Raw genomic sequence first — 16,551 nt, 5'->3', positions numbered from 1 at the left:
ACTGTTGAGCATGGGAGGGTGCAAGCTACGCAGCATCCTGTTCCCGCCGACAGCGAGAACCATCTGGAGGCACCGCCAACATCGACCGCGATTGATAATGCACTTGCCAGAGAGCTTGAGGATCGTTGCCGAATCCGAGCCTCAGAATCTCTGCGCCCTCGCCAATCAGTGGCAGAGCCGCCTCCAGTCCGATCAGTCCGCTCGAGAAGTAGAGACGGCCAAAGTCACAGGCTTACTGTCCCGACAAATGGGCAGGCTGGCGGCAGAACCTCAATGGAGGACAGAGCCGATGCTGCGCTGGCCCGTCACAACGGAGGCATCGCTCCACGCAACGACTCCGAACGCTATCGCGCGGCACAAGCAGCGAGCGTGGTCACTGTGGACTCTGTCCTCATGATCACAGACATGCTGCGGAGGAGAGACGAGCTTGAGGCTACAGCTGACGTGCCATTACTGTGGTCAGAAAGTGCGGATGCGGTGTTGAACGAGTGGAGGAAATTCTTGCACCAACATAAAGGGAAGACCCTTCTTGCGAAAGATCTGCTCGAGGGAATGTATGAGAAGTTTCGGCAGACACTCGTCAACCAGGGTTACTTGTCTCATCATGTGGCTGTTCCAGAGCGATTTGATCGATTCGCCAGGCACATTGCTTTCGCTGCAGTTCACGGTTGTCCATGAAGGTTTGGTCGTTGTGTGGTAGCGCACTGCACGAGTGATTTGGCTTGTTCATAGAAGCAATCAAGCTTTTCTCCATGTATCCCGCAATGCTGTCAAGTCATGCCTTGTCTATTCGTAGTTCGCCATCGGTGTTCTATGCCTTGATCGTCAACTTGAACTTGTTCAGCGGACGGCCCTTCACGCCCACTATTACCGTTTGATTAGCATGTTGCCAGAATGATGCATATCGAACAAGAGATATTGCATACCATCAACCCGGAACAATCCTCCTTGGTATTTCTTGCTTTCAGGATACTTTTCAGGATCCTGCTCCTCTGCCGACGTGATGTAGAGTTCGGTTCCCACAAACGTCGGACACGTCACGCAGCGTGTGGGTAGCTCAATCTCAGCGACGATCTGGCCTGATGGATTGACCCGGAAGACTTTGCTGGTGCCGTGGCATGCGACTAAAACAGAAGGGCAGAAGGGTTAGCAGTGGTTCGGGCTCAGGGTATACGGGCAGAGTGAGCTCTGCTGGCATGGCCGAGAGACAGTCTCGGACGGCTGCAGGCCTTCTGCGCTTCGACTTTCTTACCCCACAGATGGCCTTCGATGTCTTGGATGTGACCATCTGGGACACCGCCTTCAACGGGACAGGTGAAGAACGTCTTGCCAGCGGAGAAGTCAATGTTTCCAGTTGCCAAATCGTAAGGATAGGTCATGATTTTGCCGGAGGGTGAGTCCGTGAAGTACATCGTCTTGTTGTCGGCGGTCCACGACATGCCATTGGGAATCGTCACTCCCTCCTTGACTCGGTGAAGGGACAGATCCGGGTCGAGTCGGAACAGAACGCCTAAGTCAAGTTCAGCTCTCAAGACACATCACGTCCAATGTGCTGACCCACCTTCGTCAGTGAAGTTCTCTCCTACCAAATCCTGATCGTTCATCGTGCCCACGAAGTAGCGTCCGGCAGCGTCGACAGCTCCATCATTTGACCGCATACGGTCTTGCCTGTTCTTGCCTACTTTTGGCTTGCCGCCGCCGTCGTCTTTGCGCTCCTCATCGGTCCACATGTCCTTGATAATCCGAACCTTTCCAGTTTCGCGCTCCATTATTCCATAACCAGACTTGCCACCGAATACGAACTCTGTGTCATTGCCCTCAATGTCCTGGACTTTTGTGTCAGCTGCCGGGCTTGAGACGTGTCAAGTGCCTTGAGGACTACCGCTGTGACGCCGATGGAATAGGGCAGACTCCATTGCTTATGCGAGGAAGCATCGCCCGCATTGACCGTGTGCAACTTCAACTTCACAATATCAACGAAGCGTAGACCAGAGCCACGCGATGGCTCCCAGTGAGGGGCTTCACCAAGACCGCAATCCAGGTCGCTGAACAGAACGTCCCATCTTAGCAGAAGTTCTTGGCCAGATGAGATGTCCGAATCACCCACAGGAATGGCTCCGTCACCTTGTATTTCTTGATTTCCGGCATACTGTCCACGGGTCCTCGTCTTGATATGTCTGTGACAAATCGAAGCGGTGTTGTTGTTACTGAATAGCCTGAAGTTCCGTGTGCTGCACCTCTCGCTCGTCGTGACGTCGCCTTGACGCGCCGAAGATGCCCCGGACCACCAAGACCTCTCCACCTCGCATCTTGATGGACATACGAGGTACTACGAGTCTTTGTGCACCACTAGCGAAATACACCTCCGTGTACAAGCAGTCGTCGGACCAGACATGGGTGCGTCGCTCCGAGCTCAGTGAAACGCCGACAGAGAACGTCCTAAGGACTATCCCGCGGACACGAGGACAGTCATGGTCATTTCGTCTGCCGCATACATCATCCAATGGAAGAGTGAACTTCGGCATTTCGATTTCCCAGTCTATCAGGACATCGATGGAAGGGTGGCGCCGCTGATACGGTCATCGCCGAATCCAACAGGCCGCGATGTGTCAATTCTATATGGGCCCCAAAAACATCAGCGGCTTGACCCTTACCTACCAATTCAAAGTCCGTATATTCCAGGTCGTATAGTTGTCCATGGCTCGTATACCACACAAGGCGAGCATAACCAGAAGTGGCAGTCGCCCTCCGTGGTCAGCAAGAAGGGTATGAATTGCCGAAACAACTAGATTTTCGGCGGCAAGCGAGGGGCTAATTCTGACGTGCATGAGCATCGCCTTCTTTCACCTTAACCATACCGTTTACAGATCAATATAATCTCTGGTAAAGGTAGTGTAGATTGCCCGACGGGCTCGTCGTGATTCTTCTGACACGAAGCGCAACCAACTCCGAGCCCTGGGGTATTGTCGCCCTGAGCTGGAAGACGCCCAAAACGTCCACTTCCGCAGCCATGAAAGCTGTGACCGCGACGATGTGGTTGACTATCGCCGGTAGCGACAAGCCTCCTATGAGGCCATCTGCACGATGTTCCAGGCCTACGGTCACTTCACGACAAGTCCACGCGAGCTGCCTCGCAAAGGTTCCAGCTCATCACGCGAAAAGCATGTGGCCACGCGCTGCCCACGCATGACATCCGATCCGAGCTGAAGATGCGCCACGTTCGCTTTGAAACGCTGTGTCCAGTATGATCGCTGAGCATGTTCGCCACGGCCATCGATGTGCGAGACCTCGAACGCTATTCGTCACCAGCGTCTGTCTCCCAAGCATCGAGCCGTGGGTCAATCGCTGCGCGCTTTGAGTGGCTGCTTTTCACCTTGCCAACACATGGAAAGTCATGCGGGGGCTGTCGCACGGCTCAAGGACCCTGCTCCAATGCTGTCAAGACGCGTGGCTGCCGCAGTGACGGCCTAGACAAGTTGATTTGAAAAGTCGAGCGACTACTGGGCGAGTCTTTCGACTCTCGGCCCCCGAATTCATAGGCAAGCCAAGGCGTCACCATAGTGGCGCAATTGCACTGTCGTTGAAGGCACGTTTGCGAATTTGTCAAGCTTATTCTGGCAGGCTGACAGTGCGTGAGCAACATCAGCCGGATGTGCGTGTGGGAGGCGTAACGAGGCGTGCACCTGTATTGGAGCGTTCCACGTGGCGCCTCCGGCTCCTGCAGCTGCGCTCCGTTTGATGTCATGCGTGGAAATGCACGTCACGTCTTCTACAGTACGGCGTTTCCGCGACGCTGCCTTGGCGATGCACGGGATGTAATCAGGAGCTTTCGCCGTCACACTATCAGTCGTGAGATCTACGAGATGTCTGCAGCTCCTGGTACTCACAGAGCAGAGTCGCTGTCGACTATGACATGGCCATCGCACTTCCAGAGCCACGGCAACGGTCGGGAGGTAGGAGTGAAACTTCAAAATCGCTGGCTCCAGACGTTACCCAAGGCATTGCGACGTTGGTCGACTTGACCTTCTCCAGGCGACTGTGCAGGACCGAACACAAATAAGGTAATGTGGCTTTGTGGCGACGTATAAGGTTCACATACAGCCTTCCACGTGAGGTGGATGAAGCCCGACCACGGCTCAAGCTTCCGTGAAGAGTGAGAGAGTTTGTCAAATTGTGGGCGACCTGAGACGTTCCAGATCAACGTTCACACGTTGCTCAAATGCCGCACAAGTTGTGCACATCTCGGCGAGTTGATGACGCCAAATACCGCTCGGTGCCGGAGCGCCATGCTCAAAGATGACGAGAGCCGAGACACGCCGAATGCTGCCATATGTGCGTGATGGCTCGCCAAAGAATTCCGCTCATGGGCCAATAAGAAAATTCATCGACGTGCGAATAAATGGTGTGAACTGCAGCGCACGGCATGCATGGTACCGGAGGTACACAATCTGTGTATGCATCGGCGTGTGACCGTATACCCCTGCAGCCTGCAGAGCACATGACCGCCCTGAGATGCGCTCAATGTGAGTTGTCTGGTGGTGTCGCGGGTTGAAACTTGAAAGGGAGGTGCGCGAACAATGTGGTTCACACAATCTGGCACATTTGATCTTGTGCGATTCGAGCTATCGAGCCACGGTCCTGGTCGCACTCATTACACTGCGTGCTCCGATGGTGAATGCTCTGGAAGTGGCCGCGGAGTCTGTTCCAGGCTTGGCTCACCCGCACGACTCATGACCAGTCTTGTGCGTGCGCAATCTCGAGATGGTTCCTTGCGAAATCATGTCTTCGCGAACATGCTAGCAGTGATGGCGGAGAGGGCGCCGCCACGGCGCAAGCGCGGCAAGTCGTTAACATGCATGTCTCCTGTTTGATGCTGGAAGCGATGCCCAATGATAATCTCGAGCCGGAGTGACCGTCTGCGAGCAGTCCACTTCCCGAAGCCTGTCACGAGCCGAGCGGTTATTATTGTGATTCCCAGCTGGCGGTGCGCGGTGGTGGTGTGCACTGCACTCCACTTCTCCACCACGGCCAGGTTGTTTCACCGACGGCACTGCCACTAGCACGCCAGCCAATAGCAGTGACCGACGAGCACGCAAGCGATGAATAATAACGGCCAGTTGCAGTCGACCAGCCAGCCCTGTCCAAAGTGCCGTGTCCGCCCGGACGAGCTGCAGCGGCAACAACCTCGCCCGCCTGTCACCCACACATCACCATCACTGAGTCGCATACTCAGCTGATCCCGGTGCGAACTGGCGGAGAAGAAAGACGTTGACTATGGCGTGCTGCGCGTTGGGTGACGAAATACTGTGAAGTCTCTGGCATCGAGTCAATCAGGCATAATAATAAACGGTGGTCAATGTCACGATTGAGTGCTGATCCTCCGAGCACACAAAGATGAGTACCTAGGTAGTCACCATTCACAGTCATCTCTGCACTGGGGGTAGGTACATCGTACGTGTCAACATCAAACCTCGCTCGCTCCCTCCTCCCCCTGGTCGGTCCACTTCGCTTGTCGTGTCGTTATCGTCGTCATCGTCACATCGCGACGACACCCTGCAAGTGCTTGGCCAGTCAGCGCAGAGGACGCTTCGCTGCATTTGCCGCGCATTTTAATTATTGTGGCTTGGCCCACTGCGCGGGGAGCCAACGTCCGATTAGCCTGCCAGCACCGGCGTACCTGGTCCCACGCCATGGGTTTCCCAAACCGGTGCAGCATGGAAAGCGCCGTGTGAAACCATGCTAGCGGTTACCAACGATTTGCGGCCGAGCCTTTTTGATCCTTGAGGGTCGAGATGTGACGTGCGTGCCGACACGCCTGTGCATCGTTCGTTCAGTCTCGCCGCCCGCTAGTCTCGAGCTCGAGCAGGTCAGCCGTGTTCCGCGGACCGGCTTCGAGCATCCTCGACATGGTCCGTTACGAGGCGTGGACGGTGGTGTGGTCAGAGGCCATCAAGGCGGGAAAAGGGAAAGCCTGCCAATGGAAGCCCTGCCTGGCTCTGAAGGAGAAGCGAAGGCAGCTCTGGATGCGCTGGCGATCACACTAACAACGCTTCTGCGTCCAGGTGGACTGTGGACCATCGAGGGAGGGAACGAATGGAAGGGTGATCCGCTAGCCACAGGAGGCGGCAACTAACGTGGTGGAGTTCAGTCCAGTATGGGCAATGTAAGTTTACCCGATCGTCCTGGCCCTCCTCCATACTTCGCACAGCGCTGTAGCCATCTGCGTCGGGCGTAGCATGGCATGTGGCATGGCACCACGTCCACGGCCTAGGGGCACCTTCTCTCCCCTGGGCCCTGGCCAACGAACTAGTGGAGAGGCACAGGTAAATGGTGATGACTGACGACTCCGGACCAGGTCCCGCACTGGTTCCTCTGCTCATTCTTTGCGCTCATCACACCGCCTGCAGACCTGCGCAATAACATCACTCGCATCCACGCTGGCGCCCACGACCACATCCACATCCACGCACAAGCCGACTTGCACGCCCAAGTCCCTGCGTGCACATCTGCCCTACCTGCTCTACTGGACTGTCCGCTGTCCACTATCCGCTGCCGACGCCCGTCGTCGTGGTGCCATAGGCCGCCTCTTTCGTCGATTGGCCCGCAGTGTCCTCTGCTTCATCACCCACCTTGCCCGACCTCACCTTGTGTCGACTCAACCTATTCCATTCCATTGTTCTCCAACTGACTTCGGCCTGATCCACTCTGCCAGACGACGATTCAAACAGCATCCGCACTGTTCTATGCTATGAACAACGACCGCTGTCTTGTCCCTCTTGATCTAATTTAGTTATATACTCGCTGGACGTCGCGGCGTCCCGCACGACTGCTGGACAAACTGGCTGCCGCCGAGATCCATCGCTTCCATCCACACCACCACGGAGCCTTCGTACGCGAATCCCATCCACTGGACAGCCACTTTTGGGACGGTCATCAAAGGAACCCGGGGCCAAGGACAATAGCTGATCAACATCGTCCATGGTCCAACAGGGAGGAGCCTTCAGGAAACCACACCAAGGATTTGATGTCAGATCGGACCAAGGATACAGACGCGCCGGAGAGTTCGACAGTTCGTGGAAGCGAGTCCTCGCATCGCTCAGATGAGCCGTCTCGTGCAAACCGTCATGACGGCGACCCTTCGCATGCCGCTTCAATGACCAGCGCGCAAGTCTCGCATAGGCAAACATCGGGGAGCGATCGATCGATGCAACTTCCACCGCTTCACCAAGCGCAGATGTTCACCCCCAGGCCGGCTGGTGTTTCATCGATGCTGAATCCGTTCGAATTCAACGATCACTCCGCGAATCGCAGACGCAAGTTTCCCCAGATGGACGGACCGGATCCACCCAAACCCATACTGCCACCGCTCAATCGGGACAACCATCCATATCAGACCAGCAGCGGTGCAAACACTCCAGTCCTGCCTAGAATGAACACTCCAAGGAAGATACTGACTCCTCTATCACCTTCAATGCATCGTGCCGCAAGCCTCAACCAACTGAGTCAACCCAACACAACGTTTGGTAGCCAGCAGAGCTCCTCCCATGCGTCGCCACGGACGCAGTCGTACGCGATCGCGGCGGCGGGTCAATCGGCCGTTCCGCCACTTCCAACAATGTCCACAGCACCACGACAACAGTACGGCTATACCACTGCACCACCACCGACATCAGCGCCTAACCGACGAAATAGTTCTGGAGCCAGCCGTATGATGAGGCCTCTCTCGGAGAGCACGAGTCCAAGGTCGTCTTTTTCATCTTATAGTCATGCGGAGAATACGTCGCCTACTGGGCAGTATGCGCCGTCGCTGATGCCTACGTTGTCCTCGGCCTATCCGGCCAGCGAAACATCACCCGCGGGACAAGACCAACAACGACAGATGGGTGTTCCCGTCAGTTCATCGAACGGGCAAAATGTGTACCAAATGATGACTCTCGAGACGACCTCGGGAACTGTGCAACTTCCTGTTGACGTTCAAGCAGCATCGCGAGTTGCGGATGAAAAGCGGCGGCGTAACGCAGGTGCAAGCGCTCGGTTCCGACAACGACGCAAAGAGAAGGAGAGAGAGGCTTCCACAACGATCTCCAGACTTGAGCAGCAGATCAAGAACTTCAGCGAAGACGCCGACTTTTACAAGCGAGAGCGTGACTATCTCGCAGGAGTGGTACTTCAGGTTCCCGGAGGCGATCGACACTTTCCACGTCCTCAGTCACCACGACACCGCAGACGTCCATCGATAGCCGGATCGAGCACCAGTGCAATGGGTTACATGACGATGCACGACCAGGATCGACACAGTCCGGACGACGGCCGAAATGTTCGACGACGCACTTCGACCATGTCTCTGCCTCCGCCCCCGCCTCCTCAATCACAAGTTCCGGCTCCAATGTCCGCTTCAAATGCGACGTTTGCGCACCCACACTTCTCACACTCGTACGGACAGCCTTCTGGCCCGCAGCTGCAACAAGGACCTGCTCCGCTTCCTCTGCCTTCGAATACAGGTGTGTCGTCTACACCTCATCCTCAACTCATGCAGGCAGCGCCGCAAACCGGACCTTGGAATCCCTATGCCGATCGCAGGTTTGCGAGTGCTCCAGGGCCGAGTCATCGATAGCGAAGACTCTTTGTCATACAGAACGATGTGGATGTCCCGACATTACGAATGGAGAAGTCGCTCTGCCGATCCACGGGGAGGACTGGCTTCGGACCTGCATTCCGCGCGCTGCTGATACATACATCCAGCAAGCCGGCCCATATTTGTAGATTGTAATCATTAGTGCTACCTGCTTTTGCTTTCTTGCGGCGACACGATACCCAACACACGCGTTTTGCTGATTCTGCATTGCTCCTTAAGCATAGACTGACGAGATCCTATGAACATATAGGTTATTAGGGGAGTGTAAAGGCTGTGGCCATACAAAATTGCTTCACGTCCATCGTTCCTTCACACTTTCCCCTCATTCCCCCCATATCGAACCAGACAACAATCCACATAACACACGCAGCAAACCACGCCCCTTCGCCCCTTTGAGTCTCGTCGGAACAGCCGTGCACATGGCGTCCCCATGTGGCACCTTCCCGCGTGGTCTGCCACGCATTGGGAAAGAGCTCCACATCGGCGTAACTCCACTGCATGAGCTTTATTTGGACCCAAAGGACGGTCCTTTGGGTGGTCTACCGCAATTCCATCTAGATGTGGAGTGTATCCGGACGCACGTCCGGCCTCCTCGCGAGAAACAAATGGCATTATTGATGGTCCTGCAATAAAATGTCCTCACGGACTCTCGCTTGCAGACGGATTGCTTCCTACGCGAGGCGACGATCACTGCCGAAATATCGTGCCCATGCCGGTGGCATGGTCTCGCCCTGTGCTCCACCCCTGCGCACACGAGCACATTGATGATTTGTACCAGGATGATGTTCTCGGAGTTGCAGCCTATTCCGATTGAATTGGGAGATATGCTGCAAGGTTACGAAAATTGGACTCTAGCCAATAGTCTCTATGGCGGTGTTTATCGGACCTTCAAGGCATGATGCCATCGATAAACACCACCATTCCACCAGGGACCCAGTCTTCGCCATTTCCCTAACCGACCCCGATCCCCAGTCTCTGCATGGCCGCTTGCATCTTGACACACTTCGGATCCGCAAGGCTGAGATGAGAGGTGAGGCAGGTCGTCAGCCTACGCGAATACGGAACAAAGGAAAACTTTTCGACAGAAGCCACCCTCCAGTTCCCAAACTGACGGAATTCATAATTCGCAATCGCTTGCAGCATCGTTGCCGATAATCACCGCCGGAGCGATCGGATGACATGACGATGAAGACCCAAGCGAGCCACGCTCTGTACAAGGATCATGCTGGAAGCACTACCTCACATTCCCCGATGACCCGTTCTTGGTTCGGGACACAGGGAGCAAAGACAACCATGCTAGGAATACGGCCATGGGAAAATAGTCGTCGATAGTGCAACGTGATCGCCATCGTTCGATGAATTGCCCATCGATCGAACCAGTCATCATTTCCGTCCGGCGCCCGCACCGTCTTCCCAACGCCTGTCTGTCACACGCAGCACAGTTGCAGCGCCTCATCTTCGGGAGGAGGGAATACTGCAGGTCACTGGCTCACTGGCATGGACGGCTGCATGACATTCCCTGCCACGTCCACGTTTTCGGCAATGCACGCAGCACGCGGCCACCCGGCATCCATGAGATCCACTCCCACGTGTGTCTCACCAGGCCAGGGATGCTGGCCCGATAATCTGCACGACAGCTGATGGATGAATCGCCCGGCATTTCCGGGGCTTTCCATGCGCTGTTCCCAAATGCGTGATGAGAATGATGCAGTCAATCACACCGCTTATCGTGTGGGCTCGCAGTGTGGGCTGTTGTGGACGAAGAATAGTATGTGGTTGTGTCGAGAAACGTAGACTGTCCTCGCAGGCAAGGGGCGCGATCCGTTCTGGCAATGCTCGGGAGAAAGCCCTCCGACGGCCGGTCACGTTCAAACGCTGGTATTGAGCTTGCATGTGTTGAGTATCTACATTCAGAGCTAGTGATCCCCTTTCATCAGCAATAAGCCATACGACCGAAGCAGGCGGCCACCATCCCTTCACATTGCACGACGAGTGCTCTTCTGGCTCTTTCCCGTTGCCATAGCGCCAGCAAACGTAGCAATGTTGCTCAAAAGGTCGTCCAAGTCCATGTCTTCGTCGATCGCCATTTTGCTCCGTGAGCTCGGTGCTCTCGCGGCAATCTTCTGTTTCTTCGTTCTCTGCGAGCGAGATAGCCTCGTAACATCTCCTGGCGCTGTTAAGAGCCAGTCAACATTGTCATCGTCATCGGCGACCGCGGGTGGTTGTGCTGCTCGCGACCTTGTTTTGCTACTTGTGGCCTTTGCCGGCTTCTTCTTCGACAGTGGTTGCAGATTCGTATGTTCCTGTGCAGGAAGCATTTCCAGAGGCCCTAATTCGGGACCAGAAGTCGGCGGCTTCGACGATACTGCTGCTGCTCTCGCAGACTTGACGGACCTGCTGGGATTGGTGAGGACTGTTTCCTCTTGAAGTGCTTCTTCCGCAAGACGTTCGTCCTTCTCCCGGGCCTTGGTCTTGGCACCGAAGTCCTCCTTGTCGACCGCAATATCTTGCAACAGGATTGGGTCTGTGAAAGGCTTCGCAGCTTTGCGCTTCTTGACTGGCGCGTCGAAAACAGTATGGGCCTTCGCAGGGCTAGTTCCATGAGACTTCGGAACGGAAACATATTCTTTGACCTCATCTTCATGCTTCGCTGGTGACTTCGACATTTTCTTCGGAGAAGTAGATCGCATTGCAGTATTCGCATGAGTCTCCCCAAGAGGCTTCCGTACAGATTTGTGAGAAGTGCTGTCAGGTGCAAGTGTTGATGGGCTTGCTTCGGCTTTGGCCTTGCGTCTCTGCTTCTTGATCTTTGGCTCCTCATCCATGTCGGCAGGTTCGAAGATTGTGCCGTCTTTGACTTGTAATTTTGAAACAGCCTTGGAGCTAGCTATCGGCTTGCCAAAATTCGCGGAATTTCGACTTGCGATGGAAGCAACGGGCTCGATTCCCATGGCATCAGCATGAGCAGGATTGCTTGTCACAGGCTCGTCAGGTTTCAGGATCGCGGCACCCTTCTTGCGGCTTCGCTTGGCGGGCCTCTCATCCCCAGTTTCATGACTTCTGTCACTCGGCTCGCCATCCTGGTTGTCCACAGACACCGCGACGACCTTCTGAGCAGTCACAGGCACTGCCTTGTTCTGCTCACGCTTGACCACCTTCTCCGGCTCCGGCTCCGGCCTCCTCCGCTTCTCGTGAATGGTGGCAGCCTCCTGAGTGTCGGCAGCCACCTCAACGACTTCCTGGACAGCAATGACAGGCACTGCCTTCTTCCGCCCTCGCTTAACAACCTTCTCCGGCTCCGGCTCCCTCCTCTTCTTGTCAATCGGCGCAGCTTCCTCGACGAACCCTTCAGTGACCTTAGCCATGGCACTCGTCGCCGCCTGCCTTCTAGGCCGACGCACTGGCTTCTCCACTCCCACGTCCGTCGACTTCTCCACGTCGTGTCTCTCCTCTGGCACATCCTCCTTGGCTTTCCGTTTAGTCCTCGCTTTTGTTGGCTTCTTCGTCGCCTTGACCGGAGCTGTCTTCACCGCAATCTCGCCTTTCTTCGATCGTCCCCTCTTCTTCGCGGTCTTGGTGAAGCTGTCGTCCAGGTCTTGTTGTTGAGGCGCCGCTTTTCGCTCGTCGTCCATGGCCTCGAATCGCCGTCTAGCCTTGAGCTTCGTTGTAGTTGGCGCATTTTGTTCGCACTCATTGTGCAGCATCAGCTCGGCCTTTTCACTGCCTTGCTCTTTCGTCGCTGCCGTAGGTATCACCAGCCCGTTGCACACATTGGACAGCTTCCTCCTCTTAGCAGCAGGTCCTTCCGACGAAGCATCTTGAAGCACGGTGGCCGCAGGAAGACCAAGAGAGAATCCAAAACTTGTCGCTAAGCTTCGTACTCCAGCTCCGCGTTGTCGTGATAGATGGCGTTCGATGCGCTCCACTGAGAGACGTTAGCAAGGCTCGAAGTTTGATCAAGTAGGCGACGTACACTTCGCCGGGGACCCGAACGACATGCTCAGTGTATGAGATGCTGCATAAGCAAATGCTATAAGGTACTTGCCTACTGTATGCTTGAGGTGCAGATGAGAATTATGAGATGTCGTGGAGGTTTGTCTATTGACGTGCCGTCTCAAACGGGCAATCGTTCCAAAATATTGATGCTCTGAGATTGTCACGGGTGACGTTCTTGGTTGATGCCTGAGGCATCTATTCCGACCTATGTCCTGGCGTTGCGTCTGTCTTTGACACGCCTTCCGCTCTTACTTTTACCTCTCTATAGGTAGTAGTTATTCGATTTGACAGTGAACCTTTGGTTTCCATCTCCACGACCTCCATGACTTCATTGTAAGCCCATGTCAGAGATGTACGCAGTCGGGACTTGCATAACACGCAGTTCAAACGGCATATGAGTAAGGTATCGTATTGATTTCTGACCACTACCAGCATCTCACTTGTCCCAGCCCCATAGCCTCTTGATTGTATCTCCAATCGTCTCCTTTCCGCGCTCTCTTCGATCTGCGCGATGTGCTTTCTCCTCCTCAAGCTGCTGCGCGATTTTGTCCGCGTACTCGAACTGAGCCCTGCTCTCGCCCGCAATCAACTGCAGTTCCAACTCCTGCTCCTCTTTCGAAAGGCCTTTGATACGCTCCTTGATCTGTGCTTGCTTCTCTGGGGAGAATGCGCTAAGGTTTGTCGGGAGACCTTTCTCCAGCGCCGTCTGTCGTGCTCGTGCCCAGGCACTATTTTGCCCTAGTGCCTTCGTCGTGCTCTCAGCTTGTATGAGCGGTGGTAGGTCTGGCACTTCCTGTCCAGCCTCCTTTGCTTCCTGCTGCACTTGCTCCCGATGCAGCATCTCGCCATACAGCTTGTCGGCATGCATTTGTATCCGCTCGTCCTCCTCCTCTGTCCGTTGTGATGCGAGGTATCCCAGAGCCTTCAAGAAGCGACTCTGCATTGTGTAGCATCTGTTGAACGCTTTACTTTCGTCCCGACACATGGTCATCTTTTTCGCCCAGCCACCATTTGAGAAGCAGTCCTTTTCCGCCAGTTGATATTCCACGCAATTCTCCAATGCTGCTCTCCCAATCGCCGCCTTGCGATCATTGTATGCTTCAATTACACTCGCCAGGCGATCCTGATCTGTCTTTCCTCCCGCCTCCACCTCTGATTGCGGCCGATAGTTCTTCCACAAATGTGCATACCGCCCATCTTGAAACAGCGACTCTGCTGGCACCTCGGGCCGGTCATGACTCTGTACGGTGTCCTGATTTTGTTGGTCCAGTCCTGGTGTATCGAGACCTAGTTGTGATCGAAAAGTGTTCGGAGCCCCATCGGGTGATGGTGGAGGGGGTTGTCTCGCTTTCGGTTTTGGCTTCGTGTCTTCGTACTTTAGCGGCGACTCCTTGTCGAGGAACTCTCGGAGTGTCGGATCGAGCTTCTTGTAAGGGTCATTTGTCGGATCGTCACCTTTGCTATCCCAAAACCAGCCCATGCTTGGTGGAGTCGAAAGTGCGTGCTTCTCGTGGGCTTTCGCCTGCAGGCCAACAGGGTCACAAACTCAATCTCAGTCTGTCTCTGCAGCTCCGATGCTACTTCGACGGCGTGGCACCTTGCGGGTCGGTTGTTGAGGATACCTTGATGGAGTGGTATTGTGAGTACCTTAAGGATCAATTGTGTTTGAAGCTAAGACCCTCAAAGTCAAACGTCCGACGGGAGCCTTCACCTCAAGCTTCGTCACGTGGGATTTTCATGAAGACCGCCCGAGAACAATGGAAGTGCCCGGAGTTGCATGTGCAACTGCCCACGTTCGACGAGGTATCGTTGTACATTTGTATGCCCACATGTCTATGTAGCAGTCTAGTCTGCGAACATCCCGTTCTCCAACGTGGGGGTTCTAGGCCGCCGGGAACTTCTTCGTCACGCCTGCCGAAGCCTCTTCCTCCGTGCATCTTCCTTGCAAATTGCCGTCTTCAAACCTCACCTGGCGGAGCGCAGTGGGCCATCAATCTCCATGCAGAAGGCACTCCGAGTATCTCCCGCGCACCTTCGTGGGATAATGGGCGCCACGACGGAATATGCTTTCTCTTGTCGTCGAAGTTTGGCCCAATATGTCTCAACGTATGGACCCAGCGATGCGCTAAAAGTCCATCAAGGTGGTCTTGCGAACCACCATCCCATCCTGCCATGACCATCACGGTCGCTCGGGCTCGGCGCCTTCCCTGCTGCCATAATTGCTGTTCCAGAAGACCTTTTCCTTCTTATACTAAGCTTTTGCTTTGCTTCACTGCCAACAGACTCTACTCTTCTTCGCCGCAAGCCGCCTATACACCATCTTGACCGCACAAGCATATCGCCAGCATGGACTCCGCGACCGTTTCCTGCGATACTGGCAACGCCTATGATGGACGTATCGGCCTGAGAGTCTCCGCTCTTTTCGTCATCCTGGTTGGGTCTACCCTCGGTGCGGTCTTTCCGGTCTTCGCTGCACGGCACCCAGGTGTGGGCGTTCCAGAATGGGCATTCTTCGTGGCCAAATACTTCGGATCGGGAGTCATCGTTGCGACTGCCTTTATTCATGTTCGTTGTGCATCTTCAAACGTTCATCTTCGATCACTACTAACTGTGTCATAGCTTTTGGCCCCAGCAAATGAAGCTTTGACCAACCCTTGCCTGACTGGAGCGATCACCGACTACACCTGGGTCGAAGGCATTGCATTGATGACCATCTTTGTCCTCTTCTTCGTGGAAATCATGGCCATGCGCTTCGCCACGTTTGGACAGAACGACCATCCACACGACATCAACATCGAGGAGAATTCTGCGGAGCACGTACCGAAGGAGCTCGAGTATCAAGACGAAGCGTCCACCTCTAAGGAAGGCGGAGCGCCCGCCAAGCAACATCGAGGATCCTTCGCTCCCGGTAACGACCATCTGGGCCACACGCGTGATCACGTAGACGCTGGCGACAATGACAAGACCGCCGAGGTTGCCGAGCTGGGTGTCAAGAAGTTCGACGCGGATTCCTACGCCGCCAGGATGACGGCCCTCATGATCCTCGAATTCGGCATCATCTTCCACAGCGTGTTCATTGGGTTGACCTTGGCGGTCGCGGGTGAAGAATTCAACACCCTCTACGTCGTCCTCGTTTTCCACCAGACGTTCGAAGGTCTTGCGCTTGGGAGTCGACTCGGGAGCATGGAATGGCCACGCAGCAAACGATGGACGCCTTACCTCATGGGCGTCGGTTACGGTCTTTCCACGCCCATTGCGATCGCCATCGGCCTCGGGGTCAGGACGACATTCAAGCCCGAGTCGCAAACCACACTGATCGTGAACGGCGTCTTTGACAGTCTCTCGGCGGGTATCCTGATCTACACTGGTCTGGTCGAAGTGATGGCACATGAGTTCATCTTTTCAACTCACAGTGAGTGTATATCATCGTTCTTCTTGTGGAATACGGCTAACCACGTCTTGCAGTGAACCAGGCCCCCGTCAAGGTCGTGTTGCAAGCTTTCGGATGGATGACGCTCGGTGCAGCCCTCATGGCGTTGCTAGGAAAATGGGCTGTAAGTGATGCCACACCTCGGATGACATTGTCACTGCAAGGCTAACACACCCCTAGTAGTAATCGATCAGACGTGGCTCTGCTTCTTCATGAAAAAGTGTCGGTTTTGCGTTGCATACAGGAGTCTTTTCCGATCAAATCCAGCGCTTAGATCGATGCATTACGACAGCTTCCATTGTCTGCATACCCTTCGTATTTACCGAACAATCGTTCCAATCGTTCCACCATACGTGTATTCTATTGTCGAGCAGATGGTTGCGCGATTCATGCCTCGTGGTGATTCAGTCAAGCAGTCTCGATGTGATCTAAGCTTACCGACCGACACCTCACATTTATTGCATCCGCGAAGACGTCTTGCTCATGAGCA

General features: G+C 54.9%; 5 protein-coding genes across 5 annotated transcripts; 3 read left to right on the top strand and 2 right to left on the bottom strand.

The window, feature by feature from the left end:
- Window positions 1–273: 273 nt before the first annotated feature.
- MYCGRDRAFT_89417 (uncharacterized protein) lies at window positions 274–678 on the top strand (the record flags this gene model as incomplete). Its single annotated transcript, XM_003857310.1, has 1 exon — window positions 274–678. One exon carries the CDS (start codon window positions 274–276, stop codon window positions 676–678), a length of 405 nt encoding a protein of 134 aa, XP_003857358.1.
- A 189-nt stretch (window positions 679–867) lies between these two features.
- On the bottom strand, window positions 868–2,041 carry MYCGRDRAFT_31703 (uncharacterized protein; the record flags this gene model as incomplete). Its single annotated transcript, XM_003856260.1, has 4 exons — window positions 868–1,124; window positions 1,253–1,510; window positions 1,562–1,826; window positions 1,883–2,041. Coding segments are annotated over 4 exons (939 nt in total), but the record flags the coding sequence as incomplete, so codon positions are not given.
- A 5,574-nt stretch (window positions 2,042–7,615) lies between these two features.
- On the top strand, window positions 7,616–8,763 carry MYCGRDRAFT_89415 (uncharacterized protein; the record flags this gene model as incomplete). Its single annotated transcript, XM_003857311.1, has 3 exons — window positions 7,616–7,638; window positions 7,765–8,501; window positions 8,636–8,763. 3 exons carry the CDS (start codon window positions 7,616–7,618, stop codon window positions 8,761–8,763), a joined length of 888 nt encoding a protein of 295 aa, XP_003857359.1.
- A 4,304-nt stretch (window positions 8,764–13,067) lies between these two features.
- MYCGRDRAFT_66163 (uncharacterized protein) lies at window positions 13,068–14,260 on the bottom strand (the record flags this gene model as incomplete). The annotated part of the gene is made up of 1 exon (XM_003856259.1): window positions 13,068–14,260. One exon carries the CDS (start codon window positions 14,109–14,111, stop codon window positions 13,068–13,070), a length of 1,044 nt encoding a protein of 347 aa, XP_003856307.1.
- A 644-nt stretch (window positions 14,261–14,904) lies between these two features.
- Window positions 14,905–16,433, top strand: MYCGRDRAFT_66160 (uncharacterized protein; the record flags this gene model as incomplete). Its single annotated transcript, XM_003857312.1, has 4 exons — window positions 14,905–15,196; window positions 15,251–16,043; window positions 16,097–16,185; window positions 16,242–16,433. The coding sequence occupies 4 exons, from the start codon at window positions 14,978–14,980 to the stop codon at window positions 16,242–16,244; spliced, it is 1,104 nt and encodes a 367-aa protein (XP_003857360.1).
- Window positions 16,434–16,551: the final 118 nt, after the last annotated feature.

Source organism: Zymoseptoria tritici, chromosome 1, assembly GCF_000219625.1.
Source record: "Zymoseptoria tritici IPO323 chromosome 1, whole genome shotgun sequence".
Classification (NCBI taxonomy): domain Eukaryota; kingdom Fungi; phylum Ascomycota; class Dothideomycetes; order Mycosphaerellales; family Mycosphaerellaceae; genus Zymoseptoria; species Zymoseptoria tritici.
The sequence above is the reverse complement of the archived record's forward strand: the minus strand, read 5'-3'. Positions and strand labels throughout refer to the sequence as shown.